This window comes from Neofelis nebulosa, chromosome 14 (assembly GCF_028018385.1).
Source record: "Neofelis nebulosa isolate mNeoNeb1 chromosome 14, mNeoNeb1.pri, whole genome shotgun sequence".
Taxonomy (NCBI): Eukaryota; Metazoa; Chordata; class Mammalia; order Carnivora; family Felidae; genus Neofelis; species Neofelis nebulosa.
The window spans coordinates 78,663,362-78,680,789 of NC_080795.1; the positions used below are offsets into that span (position 1 = coordinate 78,663,362).

The 17,428-nt window shown below is 48.5% G+C and overlaps 1 protein-coding gene across 6 annotated transcripts in view; it reads right to left on the reverse strand.

Annotated features, from left to right (window-relative positions):
- The window catches only part of FAM135B (family with sequence similarity 135 member B), a 293,649-nt gene that overhangs the window by 179,828 nt on the left and 96,393 nt on the right, over positions 1-17,428 (reverse strand). For all 6 annotated transcript variants that reach the window (XM_058699176.1, XM_058699175.1, XM_058699170.1 and 3 more), the window contains exon 2: positions 12,831-12,926. In XM_058699176.1, coding sequence (XP_058555159.1) covers positions 12,831-12,907 — 77 coding nt within the window. In that variant the 5' untranslated portion in view covers positions 12,908-12,926. The remainder of the gene's footprint in view (positions 1-12,830; positions 12,927-17,428) is intronic.

Consider the following 17,428-nt stretch of genomic DNA (forward strand, 5'->3'; position numbering starts at 1 on the left):
CTAAATGACATTCCAGTCCAAATCTGATAATCCCCCTGCTTAAAACATCCCATACTCAGCCCTCCTGCACCGACTCCTCAAGCAAAAGCTCCAACTCCTTGGTATGCACTTTGCCTCCCCCAGGGGCCCTCTGGGGACTCCTCTCCCACCCTGTTAGCGTGAGTTCAGAGAGGCAGCAAGTGGGCCATGGCCACGCCCATCAGCTCTACTTGGCTTGATCACAGGGAACAGCACAGCTCAGTTCAGGAGGCAGGTGAGATTTCCCTCCGCAGGGCCAGCTTCCAGCCTCTGCATACCAGGCTCTCTGGCTCCAAGCTCCCATCTACAGACAAACTGCTCTGACAAAAGCTGGCCTTGACCACCAGAGGCCGAATTCAAGACACTCTGGGTCCCCATACGCTTTGATCTTTCTGCAGGATGTGACCCGGGGGATGCTCCCTCCTTCAGGCTCTCACGTTTCTGCATTTATTCACTTCTGCCATTTCTCCTCTCTTCTGGTGCTTCTGACACCTCCCCAACAGCTTTAGCTCAGACACTTTCGTGTGTTTCTTCACCTCCAAATGTATTTAAATTGTGATTTTTCTCTTGGGGTCTGTCTTGCCAACAGAATAAAGAACAGTGTCGATAGTCCTGGCTTTGAGGACCGCCAGCCATGAATTCAAACCCTGACTCTGCTGCAGATACAGCCAGGTATCTCCGGGCCTCCGTTTACCCACCTGGAAGATGAGCTGGCCCCTTTGCCTAGCTCACAGAGCTGTCAATAGCGCCGAGTGAGCTGATGTACCAAAGGTCCTGGCACGCAGTCTGAGCTCCCAAAGGGTCACCGGTCCCTGAAGGGTTTGAGCCAGGCTCAAGTACACCCACGAGCCGACAAATCCCAGCCCAGATTCCTGTCTGTCCTCTGGACTCAGCTCCCGCGTTGCCTCCAGACCGGTGGACACACATCGCCTACCCCAGCTGCCTGGTCCTCCTCTGCCTCGGCTTTTTCTGCTCCTTCAAGCGATCAGCTGATTTCGACTGCAACGCCTCTCTCCCCCTCAACACTACGTAAAGGCACCAGTTCTTCTAATTCCTCTGCATCAGCATTTCCCAGGTCTTCTCCCTCCAAGCCATCCTCACTGCCCTCCTCGTTTTCCCCACCCTAAGACCCTAAGTATCCTTCCAAAGAGCCATTTCTACCATGCCCCCAATCACTAACTCCCTTACTTAGACTGTCCCGTAGCCCTCCTTTATCTCTTTATCTACAAGCGCCATCCCAGGCACGGGACACAACACATCGGCCCTTCACCATGACCAGGGCTAGCCCCACCCCGCCCATGCTAGGGAAAAGACCCCCTCACACAGCTGTCCTGAGCACCTGAGCACCGTGGCACTTCCCAGGAGAGGCCATGCTTTTTCGTTTCCAGGCCATTGCACATGCGGTTCTCAATGCCTGGGACTCCCTCCCAGCCTTTATCTGATGAGAGAGCCCCCTCTCACAGGCAACCTGTCCCGATGCCTCCGGGGTGGGGGGGAGGGCAGTCCTTGTTCCTGCTTTGCTGTCCTGTTTGGGACATTGATTTCTTGACTTGCATCCCTGACTCCCACAGTCGGCTGTGGATGACTTGAGTTCACGACTCTGTCTTTCTCATTGTTCTGCCCAGAAATCCTAAGGTAGCACAGAGCCCAATGTCCCCCAAATGAGTAAATCAACAAGTTTATAAATGCATAAACAGAGGAACAGGAAATAAGGCTGATCTGTTTTACCAGGGGCGCTCTGTATGGGAATTCTATGGGAGGGACGCCACATGTTCCCTCTTGAGGAGGATGACATTCAGGAAAGTTCTAACAGGTAAGAGAAAGGGGGAGCAAATGCTCATAGTTGAGGGTTCTATTTAGGGGAAGGACTTGTATCATGGAGGTGTGGATACATTTGATTGAGAAAGTGCCTCCCTTGCCTGCCAGTCACTGGCTGGGAGGATTCAATTCCCCGTACGTCATCCTCTCACAATGCAAGGATATCCAGGCATGTGCAGGGCAGCAAGGAAAAGAAGTCTGAGCCTGATTTCCCCTTGAGTGTGGCACTCGGTAGTTTTGATGTTTGCAGAAGTACAGAGTGTTTACGGAAGGGGTGAAAAAGACATCACAGCATCCGAACATCCATCCTGACCCAAGGGAAAAAAACATGCCTGGTAGGGTAGAGACAGAATGCCCGACTCTGGGTCCGAGAACCTCTCCCTCTGGCCACTGGCCACACATGCATACCTGGGCAGACACCGAACCCACGTTAGCCCCCGCGTCCTCTGCAATTTAGGGATAACATTCCCTGTCAAATTATGGGGCTGCAAAATTATCAATTTTGTAGTGATCCAGAATTTTAAAATTTTCTTCCCCAGTTAAATTCTGGTGGAGTCTAGTGAGTTGAGACAGAATTCAGGAGATGGTTTCATCAAATGAAACTACAGAGAATTGTTCTAAAACAGCCTAAAATGTTACCCTTTGGGGGAAACACAGAGCGTGTTGATGAACACGAACAATCACCTATTTTTAGGAAGAGCAGGAAAGGGCCAGCCTTCTACTGGTGACTCCCTTTTCCCAGAAGTTCCCAAACAGTCACTTCACAGACCTGAACGTCAGCTTGTGGGACCGCTGGAGCCATGGAGGGTCCCAGCTTCGGCTACACGCATTTCCAGACTTCTGCGGTTCATAAAAGCTCCTCCCACCGAGCGGGTGGAGATCCACTGCCCGATGCCACAGAGTCCCTGAGAGAGAGCTCAATCCTCAGAGCTCCACACTGCGCCTCCCACAGGGGTTCAGGAGGAGGTGGGATACAGACTTGGGAGTGAGGACTCTTAGGCTGAACGTCATGTCCTTCCTCACCGTGTCGGATGATAAAAGTGCTTGCTCAAATACAGTATTAATCTCTACCAACGTTACCAGTGACTTCGAAGCACAAGAAGCAGCAAAATTTAGTCATTTTCAGGATAAATGGTTCATATTATCAAGAGTGAAACGTCTCCAAATGAAAAAACAAAAAGCAGGGAAAGGGAAAAAATAGAGAACTGGTCTATTACATTTTGTAAAGGAAAACACATGTGTATATAAAATAGTGTTTTGAGCGATATTGGACAAGAAGAAAAATCAAACAGGAGCCCTCAAGGACCTCACTCCCTTACATCTTCTCCTCTGACCCAAGATCCATTCACAGAACCTTCTAGAGAAGAAACATCTGCAGTTTACTAGATCTCTACGGACGTTTTACGGGAGTTCCCAAAGCAATACTTCAGAAATGTGTTGTGCACTTGGAAGTTGCTAAAAGATACTGTGACCTTCCACAATACACATGCGTGTGGAATCAGCACACATACACCTTAAACTTACTTAACATTATAGATCAGTTATATCCCATTAAGGCTGGGAACAAAAATAAATGTGGCTTTTTCACTTTGGAGACCTCAAATAGGGGGCAAAGAACAGGAAGCAGAGTTTCTCCCGCGGAGGCCCATACGAATCAGCATGGAGTCCATTTAGATTTTCCACTGGAAACTTTACAAACGAAAAACAAAAAAGTAAAACCAAGAAGACTTTACCCCTTCCTGGGGGATTAGGGGTCGTGACTATACAGCATCTGCTCAGGGGTGCCTGGGTGGTTCCGTCGGTTGAGCGTCTGACTCTTGATTTCAGCTCAGGTCGTGATCTCAGCGTTCACGGGTTCAAGCCCTGTGTGGGCTCCACACTAGCAGTGCAGAGCCTGCTTGGGATTCTCTCTCTCCCTGTCTCTACCCCTCCCTTTCTCATTCTCTCTCTCTCTCAAAATAAATAAACTTAAAAAAAAAAAAAAAAAAAGCACCTAATTAAAACATAGGAAGGAAGGCCCAGTTCAGACTCTGGCCAGATCAGCGGCCCGTTTCAGGCCATCTCGGCTAGCACTGCAGAGCCCAGACCTCTGTCTACCTAGGAGCTTTACAAATACGACCTCGCTGGCTTCCAACAACGATCCTGCAAAACCACGGAAGGAACAGAGAACAGAGGTTAGCAACTTGCCTGTGGGCAGCCGGCTGATAACAGAAGACACAGAATCCAAATCAAGATTTGTGTCTGTGCTCATTCCTTCTATCGCCTTCAGGACCAGACGCCTTTCGCTCCCCTGAGGAGCCTGCCTTGTGTTCTTGTAACCACTTTGAGTTCAAAACTAGAAAGGGCCACACTGCCCAGGGGCTTCTGCCTCTTCTGTGATGCCCCCAGGGGGCACACAGGCCTGTGGGCAGCTCACCAGAGGCATGTTCACCTCTACAGGCCACACTCAGCCCCCTGGAAGGGTCTCTTCTTCACAGGCCTGCTGAGCACGTCCTCAGCCAGGGGTTAAGAGGATAAAAGGCTTAAAGCAGCAGGCTCCGGAAGTCGCAGATTCAAAGGCAAAAGAAGAGAAAAATGAGACAGGGCAATTGTTGACAGGAATGTGGACTTTCTGGACAAATAATCCAGAATGTCCAGCTACACATCGGTACTTGAGCCACCGTCACAGGAAAACTTCTAATAATGACTTTTTACAGGGAGATCAAATTCTTATTAAAACAGTAATAAGGAATTTTATTCTTAGAGACTCTGGAGCCTACCCACATTCCCCCTGCTAAATGGAGCCCTTGACAGTGAGTGATAGAAATCCTAAATCACACTGACCTACACACAAAGGGCATCTGTGGGTTTGCACATGTGGAGAGTCACAGGACTGAACTGGTGTATTAGATCCGTGGCCTCTTATCCACTGACCGTTCATCAGGGCGCTCGCCCTGTCTCTGCAGCAAATGTGCCCTGGTCAAAGCCAAGGCCCTGGAGACGCTCGCCCGGCGGGTTCACATGCACCCCGAACTCCCTGGGCCATAGCTGGGGCGCTCCTTTACCCAGCAAAGCTGAATGTCCAATGGGGCTCGCAACCGTTTATAATCCCTGCTCCCTTTCAAAAGTGAGGCAATGAATGGGAAGGATCGCAACATATTTTAATACGAGAAGTGAAGGAAAGGGTTGTTTCTGACAGAACCAGACAAATCAATTAATTGATCTCTGGCGAGTAAAGATAATTGTATTTCTGAGTCTATTAAGGCACATCGGGGCTGGTGAACTCATTTCACAGGGCGCCGGCTGTCGCTGGCCATTAGGCTCTGGTGGGGATGTCGAGGCATAAACACAAGATGGCATTTTCTTCCAGGAGGCCCTTGACTCATGGCTCAACTGTGTTCACTCTGGTAGAGAAAAGGCATGTGAGTTCGTTCAAAGTGCTTTTCAATCCCAATAGTTCCATGAGTGTCTGACCGTAGACATCAGATCTGATAATACTGATTGTGGGCCGTTTCGTGCAACTCTTGTGTGGGGACGACAGAATTTATCTGTAATCATCTACAACCTCCGGGGCAGAAAATCTTCTAAGTGATATTGAAGAGGAGGTGTGGAGGAAAGGCCAGGAGATGAACCTGACCGTCGGGGAGAACCTGCACTCTGAAAGAAAGTCAGTTTGATGTAGAGCTTTGTCCGACTTAAGATTTAAAGTCAAATATGAATACGTTTTCAAGGACAAATGCTAGCTCCCTTTTCGGCGAACAGCAGTAGGAACGAAGGTTCACAACCTCATATATAGGTACAAATGAGATATAAGAAATTGATGACTTAGGACATCCACATAATGGGTTTACACTTAGTTGTCCACTTACGTATTTCCTTATGAGAAAATAGTTGTAAATAAAATAAGACCCTCCCTTCCGCTCTCTGGCTTCCAGAATCCACACTGGAAAGCCAACACGGGATCTCCATGGGTTCGTGAACAAAAGGCTTGTATGTGCAAAGGGAGGCAAGGTCTGGTCTCCTACAGGCAAACTTGACAAGTGCTGATGCCTGGGGTCCCACCCTAGAGATTATTTATTTAATTAGTCTGCAGGATAGATTTTTGGGTTCTGCCGATGATTCTAGCACACGGCCTAGTCCGACACTGTCATAGAAACGTCCTGTGCTGTTCAACCAGACTCACCTGGAAAACACGTGAAAACATGGTTTTCTGAGCCTCACAACCAGCCATCCTGACTTGGTTATATCTGAGCCAGGACCAAAACTCTGCATCTCTAACAGCAGCAGAATGGTGACTCTAGCCACACTTTGAGGTGCATCGATTTAAATAGTACATTGGGGGGTGGGGGGAGGCACCTGGGTGGCTCAATCAGTTGAGCGTCTGACTTTGGCTCAGGTCATGATCTCATGGTTTGTGGGATTGAGCCCTACATCGGGCTCTGTGCTGTCGGCATGGAGCCTGCTTCCGATCCTCCATCCACCTAACTCTCCGCCACTCCCCACCACATGCATACACCCTCTTTCTCTCTCTCTCAAAAATAAATAAACTTAAAAAAAAAATAAATAGCATATTAGGAATTAGGAACTGTTTTCTCATGATTAATATCATTTAATAAAGATCCACGTGACCCCACCTGAGTTGCAGGAAGTTCTGAAAGCAGCAGAAAGTTCAACCCAGGCAAACACAAGCTGTCATTGATCTCCTAGGAGGCACCAGGCCCCGTACTGGGCTGGGCACTGGCCATATAAAGTCACATAGGATTGGGTCTTTACCCTTAAGGAGCCTAAGGCCATTTGACAAGAGAACAAAGCCAGAAAGGACAACCACTGTTATCTCAGCACGTCTGTGACATTAACATCACTATAGTGGCCAGTCTAAGGAAGGACTGGCTGTCGTAAGTTCTGTGATCCCCCTCCCCCCCTTCTTTCTTTCTGTTCACTTCACCGTGGCCTTCTGGGTAGGCTCCGCTTCCCGACACCAGTGGGCCATTCTGTGGTCCTGCCCTTCCAGGTCCTCTGCACGGCTGACTGCCACCCACCTTTCAAGCGACAGCTCTGTGTGATCCACTGCCAGGGCCCCTCCTCTGATCTGCCCATAGGCTGGCGTTCCTCTGCTGTTTCTCTACACAGCACCCCAAGCCTGTCTTTGTCACAGAACTTATCGCACATCGTGGCCATTTCCTATGTGTGTGTCTGCCTCCCTCGTCAGCTGGTAAACACTCTGTGGGCACAAGTCTCCCATCTCCATGTTTCTAGAGCCTATTACAACAGTGTATGCTTATTAGCGTCTATAGCAATGACTGTGTGAGTGGACGGCAGAATAAAACAAGACAGACAGGCTTTAAGAATATGGGAGGTGTTCATAAAAACTGGGCTGAATGCTGTAGGTAAATATCAATGTACAGAAATAGTTTGCACAGGAGGTTATATTTAAGGTGGAGCTTGGTAGGGTAGAATTTTCGAGGTAGATATTAGAAGGACAAGGGTCAAGACTGACCTGAGCACAGACAATAAGGCACAGAAGTTTAAGGTCAAACCATTCGGGGTGTGAGGGGTGGGAGCGTAAGCAAGCTGGAGGGCTGTACCCAGGAAGGCACGGCAGGCACACCAACCCTTTCGGATGGTGACTCCGTTAATAACATTAAGGACAAGCAGGGGGCAAGGATTCATTAGTAGGAGTGACAACGTAGACAGTACCTCCTAGATACCAGGCACCACGCTAGGTGCTCTGCGTGCATTAATTAGTGCAACTAATACCATAAGACTTCTGATGACCCCATGAGACTGTGTCATAGACACTTCACAGGTGACAAAACGGTGGCTCTCAGCATTCTGAAAGGATATTTTCACGCTCTCAGAGCTTACAAGTGTCAGAGTCTGGCTTCACGTTCAGGTCTGACCCCCAGGCCAGGCTCCCCAGGCCTCCCTGCCTTTTTGTCAGGACGAGTCTTGCTGCCGAGCACGGGTTGACAATTCACCAATGTCTGTTGACCGGTTTCAGGAGAGGCTTTTCCTTTGAGAATTTTCTTCAGTCAATGTAGACTTTGGATAAATGCAAGTTGACTGTTTGCTCAAAGCAAACATCACCCAAAGGCAACATGCATTCTGGGACTAGAAAAACCATCCACACACGTAAATGTGCTAGAAGCAAATAATCCCCGATCGGGGCAAAATCTCAAGCAATATGCTCAGTTCTGCATCCACGTGGTTCTGGTCCAGCATCTCACAATGGGCAGTGATGCTCTGGGACATTGGATGGAGGTACAAGGGGCATTTCTCATCAACTGGAGAAACAGTTGGAACTTGGGTGGCCACAGTCAAATTCAGTCTAAGGGCACACTCCTTCTTCTGCAACCCCCAACTCTAATTTCTACCTCCTGGAGAGTCTTGAGGCACATCCTCACACCCCCGAAATGGGCCAGCCTTCCCAGATGCTGCCTTCTTTTCCTTGAATGGCCTGTGGAAATCCTCTGTTTTCTTTCATGCGGTGGGCAACTTGCCCACTAGGCTTGGATGGTGGTCATCACTCCCCTATGGAGTGCTTGCTGGTAAGGTAACTACATTTCACTGTGAGCATGGCTCCTGCGGGATTCAGGGCAGGAAAATCCTTAGCGATTGAGCACCACAGACCACGCCTGTCAGGATCCCCTCTGGCAGATGCAGAATCCTGGCTGGCACCATGCCTAGCCCATCCGCAACTCCCTGCAGACTGGGCTTAGGGGACTGGGGGCTCTTAATGTCAAGGTCTTATTGCTGATGGGGCCCTTGAGATCTTAGAACCCACTCCATCCCTGTAAGAGGTCTGACTGCTTCACCCAATGACATCTCAGCCTGTCCACGGCCATCCATGGACGTCCCAACCTGTCCACGGCCATAGCTGCTATGAAGCCCACCCTCAAGCATGTTCAGTCACAAGATAATACCCTCATCCACATCAACGTCCAACACCACAGAGTGCTAGCATGAGGAACTGGAGGAAATCTGTGAGATCCCTTGTCCCACTAGACCAGTGGCCACCAAGTGCCAATGATCCCATAAAGTAGAAACGTCTTCAAGCGTGCAACCCCACTATATGTACATTTATTTATAATCACATGCACGTACAGTTGTATACTCCTATACGATGTGCATTATAAGTATAGAAAAAGGTCTTTGAAAAGATCAGAGAAGGAATGTAATAATCCATGTTTTAAAAATCAATTACTTTTATATTAAAGGAACACATAACCTTTTTGCTCTTACTAAAAATATACATAGTACAGTGATTCAATGTTCGGATTTTAATTTAGCCTGATTAAATATCAGACTTTGGTGGTGAGCGCAGGGTTATGCAAAATGACTCCCCAAAACACACGGATCTAGAGGATCTTAGGCTTGCTGAGAGAGTCATGGTTTCCACGCTCGTCTTGTAACCCCCTTAACCAATTGCACGGGGCCCTCTTTGAGTTCTGGATGTGTCCCTAGAAATGTCTTGCTAATGGATATGATCTCATACAAGACCTCGTCAATGCCTGAAGGCCCAGAACACAATCAGGACAAGGTGCATTATGAATAATTATGGTGACAAAGCCATATATCAGATCGTTGTTTTAAATGAGTTCAAATTTCTCAGTCTGCTAATTTGGGCATCTGATCAGCCTGTCACTCCATCTCCGCATGTGTGTGACCAGGCTTGTGCAAGAGAGGACCGGTGTGGTTCTGTCATTCCTGCTGTTTGCTATGCTTTAATTATTAATGCCACCTTCAATTCATGACGGCCTTACGGTATCTGTTCTGAAGCCACTTGCTAGTCTGTGATGGTTGGCGCAGTTAAAGGTAGAAAACAATTTACAGGTGCGGGTAACTGCCCAGTCACAAACTGCAGTATTTTGCACTGCGAGGGTGAGGTCGTCAGCTCATGTGTGCTGTGGGACAGCCCTCTTTTATTTGATGCCGGAGCTACTAAGTGGGATTCATCACTGTGTGCCGTGTGGACACAACAAGATTTCCAGGATCAGTGTGGATTCTAATTATTAGCGAAGCTTGATTTCTCTCTTAGTTTTGATTAAAACCATCGTAAGCAGAAGTGTTAGTATTTTCTGCCCACATCTTGATGGATATTTTGTGCAGCCCTGGGGAGAAGGCAGCCCACTTTGGAGACCAGGCTCATTTATCAGAACCCGAGCCATTCAGCCCCAGAGCCCCACTCTGCTACGTTACAGGTGTGTAGCATTTCACTGCCCTGATCCCAGTTACCTGTCGGTCAAAATAAAGATAATATCACTCATTCTCTGGTTGGTTATGAGGATTTAGGAGATATTGAATAGAAGTGCCTCACACTATGATAGACACATGACATTATCAGAAATGCTTCCCTTCTCGTAAATGTAGAATCTGAAAGGCCGAGTGGAAGGACACGCCAGAGGAGCTCCAAGAAGCAGTAACCAAGCCGGGACTCGGGAGGTCCGGCCCCAAGCCCAGACCCTTCTCACTCCACCATACAACTTCTGACCAAGTGAGGAGGGCGATGAGCTTGACCCATGGTGACGGGTTTCCAGAGGAGGCAGAGTTTTGCTCCCTCAAACATCCAGCTCCAGAACTCCTATGCGCCCCTGTCCCTGGAACAGAACTGGTCCCAGGATCGTTTCCTTTTCCCCTCACCATCTGATTCAGGTCACCTACCAAAACGGCTCGGCCACCGAATTTTACCTTATGTAAGAAGGGGCCATAACATATAAGAGGCACTTGAAGCTTTAATTTCAGCCTCCTTTTGAACCTGGAAACTAACCTTGGGTGGCAAGATTGTCAAAGTGTCACAGATTGGTCCCCTTCCATCAAGAGACTCTCTGTTTCTCTACCCTGAACCCAGACTGTTCTTGCACTTGGCTTTGGCCAGCAGAAGGCCACCTGTGCAGGGTAGAAACCACCCCGTGCAAGCCTGAGGACAGCTGGCAGGAGGCTGTGTGTCTTTCCACTCCTGCTCGGAGGACTTACCTGCCAGGTAGACAAGCCCGGCTCGCCTGCTGCCTCCAGCATTTGGATTTTCCATTTGGTGAGACAAATAATGAAAATCCTTTCCTCATTAATCCAGAATACCCTACAACCTGTTCCAGCTTGGGAGAACCTTCCCGACTGGAGCCCGGCTCCCATCGCCTGCCCTCCCTGAGATACATGAGCTACATCGAAAGCTGTTGTTTTAAGCCACTAAGGTTTAAGGTGGTTGGTTACAGAGCAAAAACAAACCTTTAGATGGAACCGCTTAAAAGCATAAAGTTGAACAAAAATCACAACGGCTGCACCAATGCTTGGGCAAATCTTGATTTTTAAAGTAACCTTTCCCTTTTTTCCATAAGCCTCCCCTCCTCCCTTCTTTGGTTTCAGGAACGTGGTACCATCCCTGAAAAAGACCAAGGACTAAGGAGGCTGGCAGCACATACTCCATTCCTATCGAAACCGGCTAGATCCTGTATGTCCCTATAAAACACTCCAGCCCTGTCCTCTGGGAAGACTTGCAAGTTTTTGAAGGCCATAGCCTGCTTCAGCCTCCTTTTCCCAGCAAAGCAATAAAGCTATTGTTCCTCTTTAACCCAAACGCTGTCTTCGAGTTATATTTTGGCTCTGAAGCACGGAGGTGGTTTTCCACAACATAGATGCCTCCTGTTTGGCTCTGTTAACCTGAACACATCACAAACTCAGTTACTATGAACTTAGGCCCCCTGGTCTGCAACACAAGGAAAGTATTAGCAGTCACCGTGAGTATACGGCCCTGGTCCGGGTCTGGATGCTTCACGTAAGCATTTCACCTTATTATTATTTGCAGTGACCCTGAGAGGTAAGTCTGTCGTGACGACCTAATGCGATCATGCGTGTGAAACGCCAAAATCAGAGTATGTCCTCAAACACTGCAAGCGACTACGTTCTACTTCTGTACTTACAGAGGACATCATACATTTTCAGTCTGAGAAATGGAGGCACAGGTTTTACGATGCGCAACTTTGGGAGATGGCCCCACACATCCTGGTCGTGCAGACACCTTTTATCATCAGAGCTACCCAAGCAAGCCTCATGTCCCATAAATTCACTTCCCCCTCAAACTGACTACTGTATGCAATGGAAATAGCAACTCGGAGGAGAGAAGATAGACGAAAGGGCAGGAGGGAGGGGAGAGATTCGCGTTCTCAAGTGTCTGTCAATATATGGGTGATTTTCAACTGCACTAAACATTTGGATTTTACACTTGGCAGGAAAAATAATGAAAATCCTTTCCTCATGAATCCAAATGCCCTACAACCTGCCCTTATCATCTCCACTCCCTGCCAGGAAAAATGCACACAAACATCCATGGGGTGCCTGAGTGGCTCACTCAATTAAGCGTCTGACTTCAGCTCAGGTCATGATCTCATGGTTCGTGGGTTCAAGCCCCATGTCAGGCTCTGTGCTGACAGCTCAGAGCCTGGAGCCTGCTTTGGATTCCGTGTCTCCCTCTCTTTGCCCCTCTCCTAATCACGCTCTGTCTCTCTCTCTCTCTCATTCTCTCTCTCTCTCTCTCTCATCTCTCAAAAATGAATAAATGTTAAAAAAAATTAAACACACACACACACACACACACACACACACACACACACACACACACGATCCTGAACAACACTGAGGGTCCAGGGCACCCACCCACCTCCACGCAGTCAACAATCATGAAGGACTTTTGACTCTCCAAAAACTTAACTACTAACAGTCTACTGCTGACCAGAAGCCTTACTGATAACTGATAACATAGTCAACTATATGTATTTTGTATGTTATATTACATACTATATTCTTACACGAAAGTAAGCTAGAGAAAAGAATATGTTATTAAGAAAATGATAGAGAAGTGACATTCGCAATACTATATTGTATTTAAAAATCCATGTACTGTGGACCTGCACAGTTTAAACACGTGTGGTTCAGGGGTCAACTGTATATGTACACACACACACACACACACACACACACACACACACACACACACACAAATAGAAACAGTGACGCATACTTACCCTCTCTGAAAGAGATCCACATTATAAAATTTATGTAGCTCTACAGAAAACTCAACCGTTCCTTGTACTTCAGACATGATCTTTTTGGTTCATTACCTGAAAAACAAGAGAGAAATTAACAGCTTGAGATCACGTCAGCCAAACACAGAGAGCCTGGGCTTCCACAAGGGGGACCCAAGTATCTGACCAATGAGGACCACAGTGTGCCCACCGGATGTCATCACTCAGAGTTTCCTTTAAAGGAAAAGACACACCGAGAGGAAGACACACTTAATGTCACTCAGCTCACACCGGAAGGATGGGACTTGAACCCAGTTATCCTAATCCTGAGGCGGGTTAGTCTACCTCCCTTGTTTGTCTGTCGGTGCCATGGAGGCAACAGCATCCCAGTGATGAGCATGTGCCTCACAGCCAACGGGGCTACAATCCCTGCTCTCCTACTTCCTACCTGTGTCCCTTAACGTCTCCTTATCTGTAACGTGAGCCCTGATAACGGCACAAAACTCACAGCTAATGGACAGATTAAATGAGTCTACCACACGGAGCACTTTGCACATGTCCTGACATGCGTAATGATTAATAACAGTAATTGAAAACGACGTTATCGTTGTTAGCATAAATACCACCTCTACAGTGCTGAGGTGCCCGGGGTGGCAAGGACAGATGTGTTTTCTACCAAGCACGGTAGGCAGAGGGAGCGGGTGCCGTTGCCAAGCAGATGCTGAGCCCAACTGGACAGAATGCTAATTTTCCAAGGTAGGAGACCGCAGGGCCAACCACAAGAGGGTTGGGTGGGAAATTAACATAGTCCAAGTCTTGGTTTGCCATAGGAAAACTCAAGGTCAACTCAAGGTAGGCTGAATTTTCTGAGGATATGAAACCATCTAGATACCAGTGATTTGGAGGAAGGGAAAGGAAGTGACTTTTATGGAGCACCCACTATATTCTTGCTGCTGCATAGAGTATTTTATGTAAGTTGCCTGATTTTGTCCAAGAAGAAATTTGTGACCAAGCTTCTTGCCGCATAACGCAGATAAGGAAGGGGATCCGAGAGGCTCTAATCTGGAGCCGTCTTCTTCATCTAGCTTTTGCTCAAGCGGTGTGTACCTTAGAAGGTGCCCTCACTTTCTCCAAGCCTCAGTTTGCCACCATGCATAATGGGGTGATACGAGCTACCTGGAGGAGTCTGCAGAGGACGGGAGGTAATCACTTGCAAAGAGCAGGTTCTTGGGGAAGCAGCAGGTGGTCACTGGGTGGGAGCTGACGTGATCTTCGGGAGGGGAGAGTGAGTGAGAGGAAGGAGAGAAGCTAAGAGGGTCTCTCTTAGCTGACACCTAGGTCTCCTTTCAAAGCCCCTCTTCTTTCGGCTCCCCAGATGCCTCAATGACCAGACCACCATTGCTGTGGTTCGGAGCCCGACCTCCCTGTAGCCAGTGGGGTCATGCCAGGCCAGCTCCCAAGAATAAGAGCCTAAGACACTAACACGCTCTTAACTCTGTATCTCAGCTCTGGCAAAGGTGCCACGCAGGGAACCGTTTCTGAAGATGTAGAATTCCACTTACCCAATTGAAATGCGGCAGATCTGAGAACACAACCTCTATAAATCCTGCAAGATGGAATTTCAAGCTGACGAGCCCAGCTTGAAAGGCCTGGCTCACAAAGTGTGCTGAAAACCCATCTCCCTAAAGGGAGAGCCCTCGGGGTGCGCACCTGACCTGAGCTGAGGTCAGCATCCCACCACTCGATTTTAAGGTCAAGGCATTTCCAGTAAGAGTCAGAGAGAGGGCCAGCAAAGGAGGCCACTCTGCACTTGGTTTCATTATCACACAAAACATAGGGACAGTTCCATCGCCCCACTTCCTCGTCCTACGCTGCTCTCAATCCTTCAAACACTGCAGAGCCAGCAAAGACATCCGACTCCTGCTTGTGGTTACCAGGGTCAATAATTCCTGACCCTCCCTGATCCCTGACTCTGGGAGGATGCTACACAGTACGGAGCAGAGGGAGAGCAACAGCGACTAACATTCAAGCCGCACGCCAAACCCCACGCTTCTATCGTGCGTTCCGCCAGAGGTCTCTGCGGCGGGCAGCCGTTGGCCCCAGCGCACCCAGGGGGTGGCATGGCCGTGCACAAGAATCGCACTGAGCCAGGAGCCTGAATGTGGTAGTTTTCCACCTCAGGCCTTTGCTGGCGGAATGGCTGGGGCAGTGTTTTCCTGGGGAATTAATATTTATACCAAAAAAAAAAATTTAATGCATGGAGGCTCCCACATAAAATGTTGCTTTCCCCTGGGAAGATGCACCCTCCCGTCCTACTAGTCAGGACTAATAAGCTAGAAGTTGTTAGTAAATGCAAACACAGCTTATTGGTGGAAAGCTGCGTGCTCCTGTTTAAGACCATGTGATTCATTATAACCAAATACCCAGTTAGTCAATGAGGAAGGTGGGCTCACATTTAAAAGGCCAGTTTTAGGGGCATCTGGGTGGTTCAGGCAGTTAAGCTTCTGACTCTCGGTTTCAGCTCAGGTCATGATCTCACGGTTCATGAGTTCGAGCCCCACGTCTGGCTTCAAGCGGACAGTGAGGAGCCTGCTTAGCATTCTCTCTGCTTCTCTCTCTGCCCCTCTCTCGCTCATTCTCTTGGTCTGTCTCTCAAAAAAAATAAAAATAAAAAAACTTGGAAAAAATATTAAAAAAAAATATAAGTCAGATTTCATTTTAAAAATTTCACATTGGGCAAGAAGATGCCAGCTCGACGGGAGAATAAGCCACAACAACAACAGTGTTCATAAATATACGAATGGCTCAGAGAGCGGTCACTGCAATACCTTCATTGCCCACACAGTAGAACTGACTGACTTCTCAAAGTAGAAAGTGTATGGATTCTTAGTGGGTGTAGCTACTGCTGCGTAACAAACGAGCCAGAGCTTACAGGTGCACACAACACCCACGTGGCACACACTCAAAACGGCCCACATTCATATGACACCCATCCACCCAGGACACACTCAGACACAAGCATGCACACACACACACACACCAATTTGTTTTTAATTTTTTAAAAATATTTTTACTTATTTTTTCAGAGAGACACAGAGCACTAGCAGGGGAGGGGCAGAGAAGAGAGGGAGACACAGAATGTGAAACAGGCTCCAGGTTCTGAGCTGTCAGCACAGAGCCTGACGCAGGGCTAGAACTCACAAACCGCGAGATCATGACCTGAGCCGAAGTCGGACGCTCAAGCGACTGAGCCACCCAGGCGCCCCTCACACACACACCTACCATACACACATAATACATACACACCAACACACACGACTCATTATACACACGAGATACCCGCGGCACATACTGAGCACACACCCAACATGCAACACACCCAACCCACAATACACACCAGATGGCACATCCACAGACATCTCCGCACTAACTCCCTACCACAACCACCGCCACATCCGCGCAAGCGACAACCATTCGACCCCATTTCATGTGGCCCTGAGATGTTCAACTCCCAACGTGCATTTCCTGAAGGCCTCCTGCACATCCAGGTGCTACGCCTACTAAGTGGAAAAGCTGACTTGTCCTCACAATGCCCAAGACCGGGACAGGGCAGGGGCACCTGGGGGGCTCAGTCAGTTAAGCGTCCGACTTCGGCTCAGGACATGATATCACAGTTCGTGAGTTTGAGCCCCGCGTCGGGCTCTGTGCTGACAGCTCGGAGCCTGGAGCCTGCTTCAGATTCTGTGTCTCCCTCTCTTTCTTCCCCTTCCCTGCTTGCTCTTGCTCTCTCTCTCTCTCTCTCTCTCAAAAATAAATAAACATTAAAAAATAAAAAGACTGGGACAGGGCAATCAAGTGACAGTCACAGGGAGGGTGATTGAGGACTATGAGAAAGAGTCCTGGGTGCTCGGGGAAGGTGGCCCTGGGAAGGCAGACTTCTGAGCGATGAGGCTGTGCCTGGTCCAAGGTCATGGAGGTCAAAGTGAGGAGAAGGGATACGTGCACCCTGATGTTTGCAGCAGCATTGTCTGCAATAGCCCAGTTATGGAAACAGCCCCAGTATCCACCGACCGACAACTGGATAAAGAAGATGTGCTATGTATAAGTATAAATACAAACATAAAAATATAAATACAAATATACAGAGAGAGAATGGAATATTAGTCGTAAAAAAGAACGAAACCTTGTCATTTGCAACAACACGGATGCAGCTACCGAGCACAACACTAAGTGAAACAGGTCAGAGAAAGACAAATACCATATGGTCCCACTTGTACGTGGAATTTAGGAAACAAAACCAACAGGCAAAGAAAGGGGAAAAAAGAGAGAAACCAAGAACCAGACTCTTCGCTGTAGAGGACTCCCTGATGGGGAGGTGGGTGGGAGGTTGGCACCTGTGTGGGGGCAGCTGGCACCTGGAGAGCGTGATTGAGGCACGGGCACCTGAGAGAAAGGTGAGGGTAGGCCAAGGACCCCTGCTGTATCTGGCAGAGACGATGCGACACACGCTTCAGAGTGTTCTTCCTTGCGGGTGGGGGAGAGAGCGGGGTCGGTCTGTGGAGCGCAGCCAGCTGGGTCCCGCTCACCCGGGCCTCACC